Below are 16,877 nucleotides of genomic sequence, written 5' to 3' on the forward strand. Positions count from 1 at the left end.
CTGGGAGTCCTGCACGGCCTCAAGCACCCACCTTTGCTCTTCCTCACCTCCAAAGGGCCATAAAAGTATATTACTGTGCACCTTTAAGTAGAGGCCTCATAACAGCCCAAGTACGGTGATACTCCTAAGTCCCCTCTGCCAACCACTGTTCATTCTCACTTTACAGTGAAAACACAACAGAAACCAACTCAAGACACCCAAAAGACGTCCTCAGAGCAGATCTGGGGTCTCCCAACCCTCCAGCTACTTTATCTACCCGGGAGGCAATTATGGTATAAAGGAAAACGTTTGCTCTACAGAAGTCAGAGAGACCTGGGCTCCAATCTCAGCTCAAATCTCAGTTTTGCCACCTAACCAGCTGGCTTGCCTCCATCAAGATTCCCAACCACTTTAAGTCTTGCTTTCCTCATTAGCAAAATAGAGATACAAACACCTGTGTTATTAGGTTGTGGGATAAATTTAAAAAGAAAACATGAGTAAAGCACTAGGCACAAACCTGGCATCCAAGAGGTACTGCATACATATTTTTTCCTGTGTGCCTTTAGTAACACCATAAATTAAATAATTAGAACCTTCAATGAACTAATTCTGGATTCTTCCCTTAGGCACTCCAGTCTTAGATTCCAAATAGTACCAGAAACAGGCAAATACTAGGGATGTATTCAAAAAGGCAATGTCAGACAAGGTCTTGGGGTCAGCATCTCCTCTACCTTCTACAGCTGCAGAACCATGTGACGGGCACTACTGCTCAGAAAACTGACCTTAAGAGCCAGAGGGGACGAAAAAAAAGGTGCAATTACAATTCTAATGCACCACTCAATAATGCAGGCAAGTGGGTACCTCGACATTTTCCACAACATGGGTTCACATAAAATGGCGTCTCTGCTTAACCTTCCATTAACCTGAAAATCCACTTAAGCAAAACAGCCTCTTCCCCGAGCATCCCCAAGTTTAGGCTCTCACTGGCCAAGGGAACAGTCTCATCATTTATACCACTCACTTGTTCCAAATCTGGTACAGAACAGAACTCTGTTATGGGGTTAGAAGAGGTGAAGGAGAAACCCAAAGGTTACCATTATTTAACCTCACATTGCTGAAAACAACACTTAGCTACCTAAAGTAGTCTAGCAGACCCGGTCTGGCACTAACCGTGGCTGTCAGTGGGCAGAAAAATCCTTTTAGCAAGGCATTCCAGCCATCTTTGCAAAGTCAAACCCTCACCCTTGCCTGCACAGGTGCCTGTTCTAGCCGAGGCATGGGCTGGGCAAGGGAAGGAACACAGGAACCTACCGCCCGGGCTCCACCCTCCATCAGCTTCTAACCTGGCAGGAGACAAGGACAGACAGAGGAAAACCGTAAGAGCTACATGTACTTAACTCCTCCCACATGTCAGCAGAAGAGCCTGATGAAGGTGAGAGTGTTTGCAGAAATCCCCACTGACTAATGCTCCCCAAATTGATGCATCCTTATGATCTGCTTTCAGACAGACTCAGCCTCCACAGAGAAAGGAGTTCAAATTCAGGGCCCATACAACTGGACGGGGCCTGGGTACAGGCAACATTGTGGGAGAACCTCAACCGGGGTTCAAATCCTGGCTCTGCCATTCACTGGGTACATGACCTTAGGCTAGTCACTTAAATCTTTCCTGGGGTGGTTGTGCAATTCTAATAAAGTAATTGACCTTCAGCGCCTAGTGTAAAGCAGATGCTCAATAGGTGCCCATGACCCTCCCTCTTTACTCAGAATTTCCTTGCCTGTGAACAGGAGACAATGACACCACTTCCACATCGTTGTATGAGGATTACAGGAGATGAGGTTAAGAAAAGGGCTTTCTTTAAAGCAGCTGGCCTGTGCATTTCACAAATGTGCATGTCTTCACACACACACACACAGGTTAGGGAACTGTTCTAGATTAAAGGAGTCTAAAGAGACAGGATAACAAATGTGATGTGTGATCCCTGATTGGATCCTAATTTGAAAGGGAAAGTAACTCTAAAAGGCATGACTGGGACAACTGGGGAAATGTAGGTGATAGCAGTACACTAACGTAAAACCCCAAGCGTGTGATAATGGTGCAGTGGGTGGGTAGGTTCTTAGAAGTTACATGTTGAAGTACTCGGGGGAAGTATCCCAATGTCCACAACTTTCCCTCCAATGGCTCAAAAACAACACATACACACACACACAGAGGAAGAAAACAAATGCTGTCAGACAACTGGCTATCAAGGAAAGGGAATACAAGCGTCCACTGCATGATTCTTAAAACTTCCTATTGATTTGCAGTGTCTCTCAATGAAGAGCTGGGAAAGGGGGAAGTGATGCTAAGGGCTCCATGCACACCTTTCCTTTCCCCTCACATCTGCTCAGGCAGCATGGGCACACAGCCCCCAGGTCCGCAGCACTCACCTGGCTGCAGCACCCTGATCTCCAGCAGGTTGGAGGTCCTCTCCGCCAGCCGTGTCCAGGTGTTGTTGTAGTTCTTCCGCCACAGCTCCGCCACACACTGGTACTTGCCCGCTTCCGTGTCACTGGCTCGGCTGATGCTTAGGCGGACGTTGTTGCTGGACTCGGCCTTCTCGATGGCAGTTCGGGTTCGGAAGCTGGAGGACCTGTCCCCCCACTGGACCCCTCCGTCCCGGGTGAAGGTCACCAAGTCATGGAACTCCACCGTGCCCACCGGCTGGAACCTCCACGTCACCGACACGGGAACCCGGGCAGGGTAGTGGGGTTTGATGATACACTGCAAGTCAAAGGAGTCGCTGTACGTCACTCCCGGTGTCCGGGAGATGGCTGTGACTGCAAAGCCCATTTCTGGAGAGAGAGCAGAGAGATTCAACCAGGGGAGGCCCGTGGCTTTCTCAGGGCAGCATGACATCAGCAATGGGGCAGCTGGCAAAGCAAGCAAAGTGGAGCATAGGCTCTCGGGGCCCCTTTTGAACTCTCAGGCTAGTGTTGCTTTTAGTATCCTGCTGAGGCCCAGTCCAAGAGTTTCCAAGACTCCACAGAGAGGCCCACCACAATCCCCCCTGAGCAGCACTAGCCTAACCCTTCCCAATGAGATCCTTGTGCATTTGTTCCTCCCCTGGAATTAGACACCACAGTCCTCTCAGGGACTGACTGCATGTAGGCAGGGTCGCTCCCAGAAGTCTTGAGATTCCATGAGAAGACAGGAAAAGAAAACCCCAAAGCCAATTTCCTCCATTGCATAGGAGGTAAACACAACCACACAGCCCCAACACCTCTTTTCCTGGTCCCCGAGCGCACTAGTGCTGAGAAGGGAAGCAGATGGAACCGGCCTCCAGTCCCTCTCCCGCGTCCCTCATGAAATCCAAGAACAAAGCAGGTGGGGACCTTCAGTGGGGTGAGACGATTATCCTAAATGCAGGGTTCTGCAGTCTCAGCCGCTGTGAGTCTCTCAATATTCCTTATTGAATGGGCAGCACTGCTAAGCCCTAACACTGACTCCTCAATATGAGTACCTCAGAGTTCCTTCTGCCTGGAAATACTGCTTAATATTCATACATTGTTCACAATCATAAAGCTAACAGTAGCCAGTATGTATTGAGCACTATCTAGGTGCAAGCATGGTGCCAGCTGCTTTGCTCTCATCATGCTTCACTGAATCCCCAAAACAACCCTGTGGAACAGGCAGGCTCATCATCTCTTCCTGCAGATGTAGAAACTGATGCAGAGAGAGGTTAGATAAATTGCCCAATAACAAGCATGTAGTAAGTCAACGACAGAGTTAGTCTCCAACCACATGTAACTGATTCCAGGGGCCTTTTCAGGCTGCTCTACCCACGGAAAGCATAACACAGGGGTTAAAGGCCTAGACTCTGGAGCCAGCAGCCAAGACTTTGATAACTTCCATTAAACGTTACTTAACTTCTCTCTGCCTCTGTTTTCCAATCTGTAAAATGAGTCCCTGTGAAGATTAAATAAATCAGTGTTTGTAAAATATTTCAAATAGTACCTGGCACATGAGATATATTTTGTCAAGCATATTGTTAAAAAATAAAATAGAAATTTAAAAAAAGTACTTTAAACTCTGTATGTGAAAGACTGGTCACAGGATGAATCTTCTGGCTTTCTACGGTGAGGTTAAGTTGGCAAATAGGTACAATTTGCTGAAAACTCTGGACCTTCAATTTGGAATTCATAAGCTATCTCTATATACCCTTTAAAAAACTTTACAACACAGAGGCCCATCCTTAAACATGAAGCACCTGTGACGGTCACTGTGCACCTGTGTGTAGTAGGTGTTGCATGAGAGTGGTGCAGGACAGAACCTCAGGGACAGGACCCACAGCAGGTGCTCCTGCCCTCACACTTGAAGGGGAGAGTGCTTCTCCAAGTAAATGACTCTGTCTAGTCCTGACACGGGCACATGCCATGGCCACAGAGCACCCAAGCTGCTCTAACTGAACAGTCATAATGGCCCATTGTACATTTGGGACCCGCATCTAATTATACTGATAGGAAAATTCATGTGTGTCATTGTTAACTTTAGACTGAAAAGACAACCTTAATTAGTCCAGAGTGCCCTCCCATTCTTCCTTGTTCAGTCCTTTGGGCCACCTGATTATGGCTCTAGCCAGAGGTATCTCAGTGGTGGAGATCAGGTGAACAGTGCTGGCCTCTGGATCCCAGGGCAGAGCCTCTCAGTGCCCCTGGCTGTAAGAACCCCCAGACATATGGTGAGTAAGAAAAAACTCAGGGGATAACCTGATACCATAAATTACTTCTAGAGAAACAATCCTCACTAACTCTAATCACTCATCAGACATTCCTAACCTTCCAGGATGGTAAAAAAAAAAAAAAAAAAAAAAAATCTACCAGTACTGGACATCCAAAAGTTGCCCCCCAAGTTCCACCTCACTGGGTCCACACAGTGCTGAGTATGGACACAGGAACTGAGCTGATCAGGAAATACAATCACTGGAAGAAGCTTCTAAGACAGAAATCTGAGCTGTATAATTACTGCAAAAAGCAGGTCAATCTTTAGGATTAAGCTTTAGAAAATAAATGTAATTCTAATCTCAGAGGGTAAGAAAATGGAGGACTCTGTTAAGGACAAAAACCACTTGGGGCTGCCATCTTTACTGGGATTATCCAAAAGCACCACCATCCCTACCTGCAAGGAAAGTGGTGACACAGTCCCAGGGAGTGGGACATAAAGTTGCTGAGGACAACCGACGTCACATAACAAGTTTCTTTCCCAGCAAAGTCACAGACTGGTCATTTAAAATTTAATATACTGATTCTATCCACGCAGGTAAATGTTAATGGAAGCCTCTTTACCCTATGAGAAGCAAATCTAATCTTCTTTGGTTTTAGCAAATCTCAAGGTATCTTTTCATTCCATGCTAAGGGGGGAATAGCTTTGTTAGGGATGGACCCCACTGAGTAGTAGAAACTTGTAGCCTTAGGCAAAGTATTTAACGTGTCTCGGTCTCAGTTTCCTCCATAAAATGAAAGTGTCTGTCACTTGGCTAGGTGGGGATTCAATGGGACAACTAAGTTTAAGTGTTAAGGACCAGCCAGGAACACAGTAAATGCTCAATAAATGCCAACAGTTGATTTTGTACCCTTCTCTGCTCACTTTCAGGAAGGCTGGCCCCTGGGCAGCAGGGCAGGAAAGACATGCCACACAGTGCTCAGTCACTCTGCTCTCTTGAAGGCCAGGCTGGCAGTGGCCACGTTCCTCCACCTGGGGCCACCACTTTGGTTGGGTGGGTTCCCTAACCTGGATAGAGTTCTGATGACATCACTCCCTCCCAGCCAGACTAGGAGTCTGGCTCCCAGCTATTGCTATCCCTCAGGAGCCCATCATCCACTGTGAGTCCCTTAGACCCTGCTAGCACCACCTTAATTAATTAAACGCTTATAAGAAACAAAATAGACATAAAGGAAAGTACTTTAAACTCTATATGTGAAAGACTGGCCACAGTTTCCTGCTAGAACTCTGACAAAAGTCAGGATAAGGTGTTTGACACTGAAGCAGTCTCCATGCCAGACCCACCGCCAGTCCCACTGCTCACTCACCAAGAGCTGTGATGGAGATGGGAGTGCTGGCCCGGCGCTCCCCAACAATCTGCCACTCGCCATCCACCGCCCGCACCCATTCAGTCACGTGGCATTCATACTGGCCCTCGTCCTCCTTCCTGCTGTTGAAGATGCCCAGGCTGAACAAGTTGGGCTGCACCTGCTCCATCTGGATGCCCCCAAAGCTGCTGCGCTCCCAGTAGGACGAGCCTGGCTGCACGGTGCCATCCCGGTCTAGCCACATGATATTGCTGCGGCGGTTCTGCCTGTCCACAAGCTGCCAGATGACAGAGAAGCGACCCTGCGGCCTGCCTGCCGTGCGGACGCTGCAGGAGAAGTGCAGGTCCTCGCCCTCAAGGATGACGCTGGCATTGCTGGCCACCTCCACGGAGATGCTGCTCTCTAGGAAGAGGGAGAGAGAAACACACTGGAGGCTTTATGGTCTCCACAGCGCCCTCCCCACAGAGGAAACAGGAGGAGGGGTGCAAATGGAATCATATTCAGGTACGGTGAGCCTCAGAGGGTCAAAAACACTCTGACACTAGCTGCTGCAAGCCCTGGCTGGTTCTGGGCATCGCTCCCTGTGATTTTAGATCTGATAATCTAGGATGTTCTTTGCTGTGTGCAGAGGACTAGGATAACAAGGTTCTAAGACCTGAAAATGAATAAGAACCTAAGAAATACAACATAGTGGCATGATGTTTAAGGCATAAAACAATTTATTGGGTAATCTATTCAGCTGGAGTTCTGGGTTTTTCAAGTTGAATTTTCAGCAAGACGAGTAACTCCAAAATCCTACTTCACTTCACTCTTCCTACCATTCGGTACTACAGCAGTCAAATAAAAGCTGAACATCCATAATGTGCCATTTGAGTCCTTCAGGACAATTTAGTAAATAGAAAAAAAAAAAAAACCCGATAGGAAGTATTTGGACAATAACGTGTGCTTAAGTGTGGGTAATAAGGGAGCACAGATGGTCTAGTTTTGTAGAGTGCGTGAGGAGCGGGCTTTCATTCTTTCATTAACACACAGGAATAAAACAAAGCCAGCAGCTCGTCATCCACCACTCTCCCACCTGTCTAGTCAACCCTGGGGCTCCTTTGCTCTCTGTCTGAAACATTCTGCAAATCAAAAGTTTGGGATAAGGATTCCACTCCCTTCCCTGTCTCATCTAGCCTCTGCTGCTCACTTAACTATCTGAATTCACTCAATCGAATTATTTAAACTCGACATGCCTCAGCCTCTTCTTCTGTAAGACAGAGAACTACCTTTAATTGTAGAATTCTTTAAATATTAAAAAGTAAATGAGATAACACGTAGATTCACCTAACACACAGTAGGTTTTCAAAAACTGGTCATCATGATCATGATTAATTTTACTATTCCACATAACTCTTTGTTTTTATAACCATCACAGATAGCCTAATTGTTTTAATTATGCATATAGTATTTTGTATAATTATCTATATGGAGTTCAGAAGGCCTGTAAGTATTAAAGAACACAAAGTAACTAATTTGGCTCCAATTTTTGGGTACCACCCACATGAAATACATGCAATAATTTTAAACCAATTAATTAAATCAAATCCCAGATTTTAAGAGGCACACCCAATTACCAAGAGAAAACACACACATACACATAACAATGCATTTGAATCAAAGCTTTTCTCTCCTTTATTTCCCCAACAGGCCGAAACAAAGACGAGCACAGAGACTCAGCATGTAGCTCTTATTATATCGAGGATGCCTGCTACCCATTCTGGATTTGCTTGTTTTATGTGAAAAATAAAAGGTGTGGATAGGGCAGGGAATAGCGATTTTCCCAGGAGGGCAACCTCCCCCAGGAATCATCCCAGGACGATTCACAGAGATGATCAGGCTCCTGAACGGTCACCATGTATAGCACTAATGGTTAAGAGGATGGATTTGGAAACTTCCTAACTCTGTAATCCTGTGGTTCTTCCTTAACCTACCAAAGCTCTCATTTCCAATGTGCAAACTGGAGATACTAATAGTGCCTACTTCTTAGGGCACGACATTGAGAGGATTAGATGAGGTAATTATTTTTCATCATCATTAATAACAACAATATTCCTCTTTAGATTAAAGACTCATCCCTACTGTTATCAATTCAAAATAAGGGATTAAAAGGGCAACTTCAGCATCAAGGAAGAAAATCCTTTCACTTGTCTTAAGCAGAAGAATGACTTGCAGGACTTCACTCCCATCCGCTACTGTCATCCCAGTGGATGCTTATGCAAGTCCTGGCTCATTTATTGTAAGGGCTACTGTTTGGTGGTGCTCTGTTGCTTGAGCAAGCCTGGAAAACCCACATAGTTAGCATGTGGGGCTACAAGAAGAAATGCTATTATAGCAGCTGAGGCAAAGGCAACTACAGACCTAGTGCCTCACTGCCCACTAACACTATTTACGAGGATTTCCAGGCCTGAGACAAGGCAGCTGACAATTTTAAACTCTCTGGATTAAGTGAAAACTAGGACAGAACTAATGAAAAACTGAGTACACGTTCACAAATGAAATTTCAAATCAGGAGGTTGATGGTGTAGCACAGGCTAAGCGCAGGGCGGTGGGTTTGGAGTTAGAAGCAAATATTTCCTAATGCAATGCAAGCTCAACCACTAATTGAACAATCAGCTCTGTCACTTCCTGTGTGGTGCTCTGATTTCTTCATTCATTAGGCGGATATCATATTGGCCTCTACAAGGATTTAAGAGGTGGGAGCGGAGAAGGAGATGATATATGCAGAAGCACTTTGGTGTCTTTGGAGGAAAAGCGCCATTAAAATCCAAGGCATTATCACCATTACCGATGTGATTGTTGTTGTTCTTCGGTAGACTTACCCAAGTGGCCTTGGGACAGGATCTGGTGGTGCTGGGGGACTTTAACTACCCAGTTATCTGCTGGAAAAGCAATATAGCAGGCCACAGATCATCAAACAAGTTCTTAGAAGGGGTTGGGGGAAATCTTAGTACAAAAAATATAGGAAGTAAACAGCGTGGCTGCCCTTCACTTGATCCTTAGAAAACAATGAGGAATTAGTTGCAGATTTAAAAGTAGAGAGTCCGTGGTTAAGGCAAGCACAGACTGACAGGAAAATAGTAAAGACAGTGGGCATTCAATTCAATAATTTCAACTGTACAGTATTCAGCGAGCACCTACTCTATGCAAAGCACCATGCTAGGCATTGCGGTGGGGGGAAAGGCTAAGAAACAAAAGAATTTCAAGATAATTAGACATGTATGTGTATGGTTTTTAACAAAATAATAATAAGCATAAAAGAAAACAATCCAGTTGATGAGAAAGGAAGAAAAGAGTGGCAAGAGGACAAGATGACCCCTGTGGCTACTTTTTACTTCACACTTGAAGAGAAATATTTTCAATATTAAAACATATAAACAAAAATGTAAAGGAAATTATTACAAGGCTCAGAGAAAGAATAGTTTGAGCAGCTGAGAAAAGGTTAAAGGTTAGTCTTAAAACTTTACCATTTGTTTAAAATCAGAGCATTATAAGTTTTATTCTTTTACTAAAACAGAACTATGGGAGAATGAGATTAATAAGAATATCTTGATAATATGAATGTTTAAACACAACACAAGCAAACACCAGTAGTTTCTGGAATCCCTAGCAATGGCCACTACCCACCCACACAAGGCCAGTCTACATGGAAGCTGGGAGCCCACTGAGGCAGCCTCAGAAATCAGCTAAGCTTAAAAGGCTATGCTCCAGGAAGATGTGAGAGGGCCCACCCACTGACTTTTAGAAACGCAATTTCAACAGGGAAGAGCCATTTAGGGAAATGCCAGCCTTTATACCTGAAAAACCCAGATGGCAAATTCTTAATAATATACTTTATGATTTAAAATCCTCCCATAAAAGATCAATTCTCCTTAAGTGAGATTTCAAGGCAGGCATCTACCTACTTCTTCTGGGACTTGATTTCCACACAGGAGCAAACAGTTTTCTGGGATTCCTGGTTTCCCTCCAAGCTGAGCTGGCACTGCTTGTGTATGCACAGGGCTGCTAGCACTCGGATAGGCCTATGCCCAGCCCTGGCCTGCCAACACACCCCTGATCCTGATCCTCTACTATGGGGAGCCTGCTAACTGCAGGCAGGTGGGCTACACAGGGAAGAGAGGCTCAACGGTTTTCCCCCAGCTCTGCATTACCTCAAGGGTTCCTTCCACCTGCCCTCCCCTCACCCTCACCACGCTATTCTCTTTCCCCCTACCTCTCCTAAATCATGCTGAGCCAAAGGAGAAGAATGCAGCACATTTTTCTACTTACTAAGGGGGAGGACTATGATGGGGATGTTCTTGGGACGCTTGCTTTCCTTGTCAATGAATTCCCCGGTCACGGTTTTCTCTCGCTCAGTCACCCGGCAGTTGTATTTCCCGCTGTCTTCCTGGCGGAGGTGGTAGATCTTCAGCACAAAGACACTGTCGCTCTCTTTGGCCACTTTAAGCTGTCCCCTGGCTTCCCGGTGAGCAAATTCACTGTTGAGGACAGGCACAGCGTTAGGGCCCATGGTGGCGATGAGCGAGCTGTTGAAGGCCCAGGAGACAGCAAAGTAACGGTCGGGGACATTCTGAGCCTCCAGGATGCATCTGAACTCCACCGGCTCTCCCACCGTGTGCAGCCGCTTCTCTGTTTCCAGCCGAACAGTGAATTCTTTGTCTGAGAGAACAAGTAAGAAAAGAGACACATCCTGGGTGAAGGAGGGCCCCAGCCAAGTAAACCATATCAGCACATTCCCACTTCCCTTCCTCTTCTATACAATACTAACTGCGGGGAGGACCACAGTGCTTAGCTTGAGAGAAAAATAACTCAGACTCAGGTTCTCTGAGGCCTAGAGAAACCTCTGAATATCACACAGAGATTTCAAAACTAGTTCAGCCCAGACGGTCTAAGCAAACTGTTACCCCAGTTAAGACTAATGGGGCTCAGTCGGAAGCTTTAGATGTCTTAGATGAGATCCCCAGGTCAGTGAGAAGCTACTAATATCACTCAAATGGTAGATTACAAAGATATAGCCTTGATATATGCACCCAGAACTCTATTTAAGCAACAGCATTATAAACATTTTCAGCAGATATTGTAAGACTCACCCCACTGAGGTCTGTAGGAGAAAACTACAGAGCGGCCCAGGTGCTGGCCCAATCCTAACAAATGCTCAAGGATGACTATGTTAAAATTCCCTCTCTATCCCCCGCCATGTGAATACTAGAAATAGGATGTAAGTATGACCAAACCTAACAGAATTACATAGAAAAAAATGAAAACAAATGTCTGTTCACTAGTTTACCACCTGTCAGACCAAATCTGTAGGCAGATTTCATTGGTAGTAGGTTCTTTCCCACCGAAGTACCTACTAAGTACTTTTACTTTAGTAGGAAAGTACTTACTTTAGTGGGAAAGTACCTACTAAGTACTCACGTCTGGTTAAATCTTAGTAGGTACTTTCCCACTTAGTAAGTACTTAGTAGGTACTTTAGTGGGAAAGTACCTACTTATGCTGAAAGCCAGGCAGCCTGTGAAATGATTACTAAACCCAAGCAACCTCCAAAGAGCTAGGTGTTTTTAAAATTATTTATTAATTTTTAAATGTTTATTTATTTACTTATTTATTGTGACAGGGTCTTGCTCTGTTGCCCAGGCTGGAGTGTAGTGGCATGATCATGGTTCACTGCAGCCTCGACTTCCCAGGCTCCAGCCATCCTCCCACCTCAGCCTCCCGAGTAGCCACCACATCCGGCTAATTTTTGTCGAGCTGGGTGTTTAACCAGGCACGAGGGGGTGACCAAAGAGGGGCTTATCACTACTAACAGCATCACCACAAACTGTGTACCAGTGTACAGTGGCCATTAATCTCAAGAGATAGCTATCGTATCTCATAGGCACCCAGGGCAGAAGTCGGGGGAAGAAAACGGAGTTAAGGGTTAGAGACTGGAGCTGTGACCACCGCCCAGTTCTAGCTCTGTTCCTCTAAAAAGAACACTGAGGGGGCAAAATCCCATGGCACAGACGTTTGAATTCCATGTGGAGTCATAAGCTCCGACCTTGCCTGCCTTCCCTAGACTGGCATTTCTAGCCTTTCCCACTGTCTTCGAGATCTTGCCCATTCATCCCGTCCTAGGGCTCTTCAAGCAGATGAGGATTGTTTCCCAAGAAAACGTAAGAATCACGCATGAGCGGCATCCACATTCCTCTTTCCCAGCCCCAGCTCAGTTTTACCCCTCCCACTCCTCAGGCTCTCCAGCCCCTCCCCTCCTACATAGGCTGGTGTCCTGCTGCAAACACCCCTTTTTTCCAGTGATCTAACCACTTCCTCTAGCAGCCAAACTTCCTGACAGGGAAAACCACCTCATCAACTCCAGGGCCTCCCCTCCAATGAAGTAGCTGCTGTTACAGCTTCCAGCTCCCAAGAGACAAGCCTTAAGAGGCATGGATTGAAGGAAGCACATTTCTCTCTACCACCATCTACCTAGATGAACACACCCATATGGGACAGTGCCCGTGTTATCTGCTGGATATTATCTCTCAGGTCAACCCAATTATTTATAACCCGACATCAATGACAGAAAAGCACTCGTTCCACATAAACACCACTGGAGCTGTGCAAGGGGTACCCTAGACCTCAGACCTTTCCACTGCTCCACGTTAGCCTGGCTGTAATTCTGGCTTTCTTCTTTCGGCGGCCAAAGACTCCTCTCATCTCAGGGGAATCCCTCCATGCTGTGGTGACATCTTCATGTTCCCCGGTTGAAGACACAAAATTTACAGCACATCACCCCCATTTCTGCCCTTGGTTATGCCCAGTCAATTACATCTCTAGAAACTGACCTGTGCTTTTTCCAATACCCCTTCCACTTCAACTCACTGAAATTAGGCTTCATTGACTTAGCAAATGTCACAAATGATCCACCCTATCCCTACCCGCATCCCAACCAAAGGCTTTCCTCAAGTGGGTTGAGGCCTCTGAGCCTGCTCTGTGATACCTTCCCTCCTGCTCCTCTTCTTGCTGGTCTGCCCACTCTGTTCCACACTCTCTCTCACCTGCTTCTCTGGTCACCTCTTACTGCTACTGTTCTCCCAGGCCCTGTCCCATTTTTACCCCATGGGTTCTTCCAGGGCCCTGATCACTCTCAGGGTCAGTCTCTGAGCCCCAGACCCCTATGTCTGAGGACTCACTGGGTGTTTCACATACTGAGCATCTCTATCAGAGTCTACCTGATGGATGGGCTCTTTCATTAGAATTTACAAAAACAAAAGACAGCCAATGCTGCCACAAATGCAAAGGTCCCGCATGTCCTCATTATTGTTCCTTCCCTTCCACAGTTCAAGGAACCCCCGGACCCCCAGCCCCAGCCCCTGGGCTTCTAGCCAGTTGGACCCCTCCTTCCACTGTGCTCTTTATTCTTTCGCCTCTGGCACCCACTGACCTAGCCATAGCTCTTATTAGCTCTTTTCTACCTGGTCTCTTGACTTCAGACCCAATGGATTTAATCAACCTCCAGGTGGCCTCCATGGCTTTTTCTTCCTGAAACCCTGATCCGACTGTGTTACTCCCTGCTTAAAAATCGCTACCTCCTCTCCAACCATCTGCAGCAGAGGTTTTCAAACTATTAAGAAGAGGACAAAGGAAGGGGACTTTTTAGTCATATAAAATCTTTTGCCACCCAACATAGAAAACATTCAGTTGAAGCAAGTGGGGTACCACCCAGGCCCTCGCATGCCTTCTCCCTGAACTCCTGGGCGTGCACACATGCACATGAACACCCACACACACCCATGTCTAACCTCCTATGCACCTTTGAGGGGCTCCCAGGGTTCCAAGAACAGCTTGAAAACTCTTGGCCCACAGAGTCAAGCCCCAGCTCTACATTACAGCATTTGGGGCTTCCAGCTGCCTTTCTTCTCATCACGCACATCCAGAACTCAACATCCGGAACTAGTCATACCTGACTTCTTTCCGCTTGCCAAACATATCAAACACTTTCGTACTTTTATGCTTCTCCTCCTGCTGACTCCTTAAGCTTCCAGACTCAGTTCAAGTCAAGAAACTTACTGGCGTTCCTGGATTTGTCTTATCAACCATCCCATTCAGAGAAAACTTATGGTTGCAAGAACACTTCCTATTTCCGGTATTCCCAGAGCACTCTATACAAATGCTATCAATGCACTCAGCACATTCTACTTGGTCATTGGTTCTCAGGTCTGCCTAAGTGCAAGGACCAGTGCTAGTCATCTTTGAAGCCCCTAATGCCTATCACCATCACACCTTCAATGCTGTGGAGACTAACTACATGTTTACTGAAACGAACTAAGAGAAGGGTAGAGTTGGAGATGCAACTGCTGAACCTAAGCAGCACACGAATGCACAGTGAAGTCATCAACTTTTTTTCCACTTAGTTTTCCCTTTGCTGGCTTAGTCTAGATACATTTTCAGGGTAAATTCAAAAAGTTCTAATTCCAAATTGGTAAGATTAAAATAAAGAAGATTAACCGATGCAACCTAATTTAAAAGCATTAAGACTCAAAATTTGGCCCAAACTTCTGAAGCTGATCTTAAAACTATCCAGGAAGAGAAAGGATAAATATAAAGTAAAGCCCCTTGGATAGATTTTTTAATACTGAAAGATCCAGAAGCTGCTAAATGTCCTACAGAGAAGATAAAGTGCTCCCCATCCAGGAACCCAACCCCTATGGTAAAAGATCTCACATCCATTAGATGACTTATTAAAATGATGTCCAGAGAATTGCTTCTGCCCTGGAAGCTTTGCTTGAAAAAAATGTAGATAGCAGAAGAATCACCTGGGAAGCGTGCTGGAAATCCAGCTTCCCGGGTCCCATCCCAGGAGCCTCCAAATGAAGACTTCTGGGATGAAGCCCCAAAATGTGTACTGTTAGCTGAGTCTGAAGCATTACTCTAGAATGGCAGAGAAAGCATGCAAAGACCCAGACAACTGACTGCAGCAAATGGGACAGGGAGTCCAAGAGACAGGTCCTGAAGAGGGACCCCACCTGTACTGGGACTCCCCAGCTCATTTCCCAAAAGCCACACCTCCACTCACTCACCAGAACCACCACAGTCCTCGCCAGAAGTGAGCATCCACACAAGGAAAGGCTTTCAAGCCACTCATCGCCAATTAGTGATGGCACAACAGCCACGTTCCACCAAAGCTAGGGGAACTGAAGGCCCATGTGAGAACCTGCCCTCAGCCCAGCAGAGGCAGCCAGCGACAGCCATCAGCTCTGGCCTGGAGCTTGGTGGGCTCAGGAGCCTGGGGAGTAGAGTCTGGGACCACAGGAGATAACCAAGAGGAGCCAGGGCCCTAGGGTTTCAGCTGGCTGTGCCACCAGCATTTTGCCTTAGTTCTAAAGACATCACGCAACCTCCTCAGGACCCTTTCCAGGCCTTAAGAAAACATCTAGAGTGGAAACTGGTACTCTCAGACTGGCCTCATCAACATGCCCTATGACTCCTCCTGAGCCCCGACATAAAGTAATCTGCATTCAGCATCCTCACCTGCAAAATAGAAATACTACCACCTACTCACCTCACAGAACGTCTGGGAGATGGTGAAGTAATATGTGATAAAGTATTTTGGAAATTACAAAATATCACCAAAGACTATTACTATTACTAAAATAATAATTTAAGACAAAACTTCTCTAGTTCATAATGTTAGACCTTGGATGGAAGTCTCATTATCTCAAATGTGTTCTGCAAATGAAACCAGATGGGCACCTGAGGAAAGCAACATCATTAAACGGGGCAGCAACTGTGGCTAATGGGAATGAAAGCCCAGAGTTTTAAAATACAAACGGTTTCTCAGAAACTCCCAAGTTTTAAAATGAGTTTCTAATTCAAAAAAGTGTAAACACCATGTAGGTCAAAGAAAGCATGTCTCTAAGCAGGATTCAGTCTGTGCAGTACCTGCCTGTGACTTAGGTCTTAGGATACCCCTGTCCTGCACATCCCTCAGCTCCCTCCGGTTGCACAGGAGACCAGTTTTAACTTCACATGAAAACCAGCTGTCCTGGTAGAGGCGCCCAAAGGAGTCTCCACATCCTCCCAGTATCTGACAGCCTTCACCACCAGGTAAAGGACAGGACAAGAGGCTCAGAGAGACTGACCAGTTGGCTGGACGTTGACCACGGCTCCCTCGGAACGCTTTCGGGTCATAGCATACCATGACCCATCCGGATCCTGGATCCACTCAGCGGCCTCACAGTAGAACTCGCCCTGGTCGGAAGGCTGCAGGTGGAAGATGGTGAGGCGGAAGGTGGTCCTCCCCAGCTTGTCCAGCCGCACCTCCCCCAGGCTCTGCCTCTGCGCATATTCGCTGCTGGAGTGAAGCATGAAATCTCGGCTCAGGGAGATGACCTCCACGGGCTTCTCGCCACCTTTCTGCCGGAGCCAGGCCACAGACAGGTGGCTATGCTGAACGGTCTCCGAGGTCACCTCACAAGTGAGCTCCAGCGGGTCCTGCTCCACTCTGTGCAGAGTCTGGGGCATGGCAGTGGTTTGCAGGGAGTCTGGGATCACTGTAACACAGAAATGTCCCGAGAGTGCAGTCACAAAGCCACAGAATCTGAGACTCCTCGGGGCTAAGCTCCCATTCCATGGAGGCATCACTGCCCTGCATCCCTAACAGTCATCCTTGAACCATCCATTCAAGGCCACAGACAGCCCCAAATGCACATAAACAGAAAGTTTTCTGTTTGGATTTGGAAATGCATTATTTTGGTGCTTACACTTACCTGTTTGGTATTTTAATAACACTTGGATGAAACATGGGGTGTAT

The 16,877-nt window shown here is 46.4% G+C and overlaps 1 protein-coding gene across 4 annotated transcripts in view; it reads right to left on the reverse strand.

Moving 5' to 3' along the window:
• Nucleotides 1-16,877, reverse strand: part of IGSF3 (immunoglobulin superfamily member 3) — a 93,353-nt gene that overhangs the window by 23,136 nt on the left and 53,340 nt on the right. For 2 of the 4 annotated variants that reach the window (XM_017869808.1, XM_017869809.1), the window contains exons 4-8: nt 16,207-16,617; nt 10,354-10,743; nt 8,907-8,966; nt 6,046-6,447; nt 2,407-2,811 (exon numbers count right to left, since the gene is read on the reverse strand). In XM_017869808.1, coding sequence (XP_017725297.1) covers nt 2,407-2,811; nt 6,046-6,447; nt 8,907-8,966; nt 10,354-10,743; nt 16,207-16,617 — 1,668 coding nt within the window. The remainder of the gene's footprint in view (nt 1-2,406; nt 2,812-6,045; nt 6,448-8,906; nt 8,967-10,353; nt 10,744-16,206; nt 16,618-16,877) is intronic. The other 2 variants (XM_017869810.1, XM_017869811.1) reach the window with 2 other exon arrangements.

Source organism: Rhinopithecus bieti, unplaced genomic scaffold (genome assembly GCF_001698545.2).
Source record: "Rhinopithecus bieti isolate Rb0 unplaced genomic scaffold, ASM169854v2 scaffold_3040, whole genome shotgun sequence".
In the NCBI taxonomy this organism is placed as follows: Eukaryota; Metazoa; Chordata; class Mammalia; order Primates; family Cercopithecidae; genus Rhinopithecus; species Rhinopithecus bieti.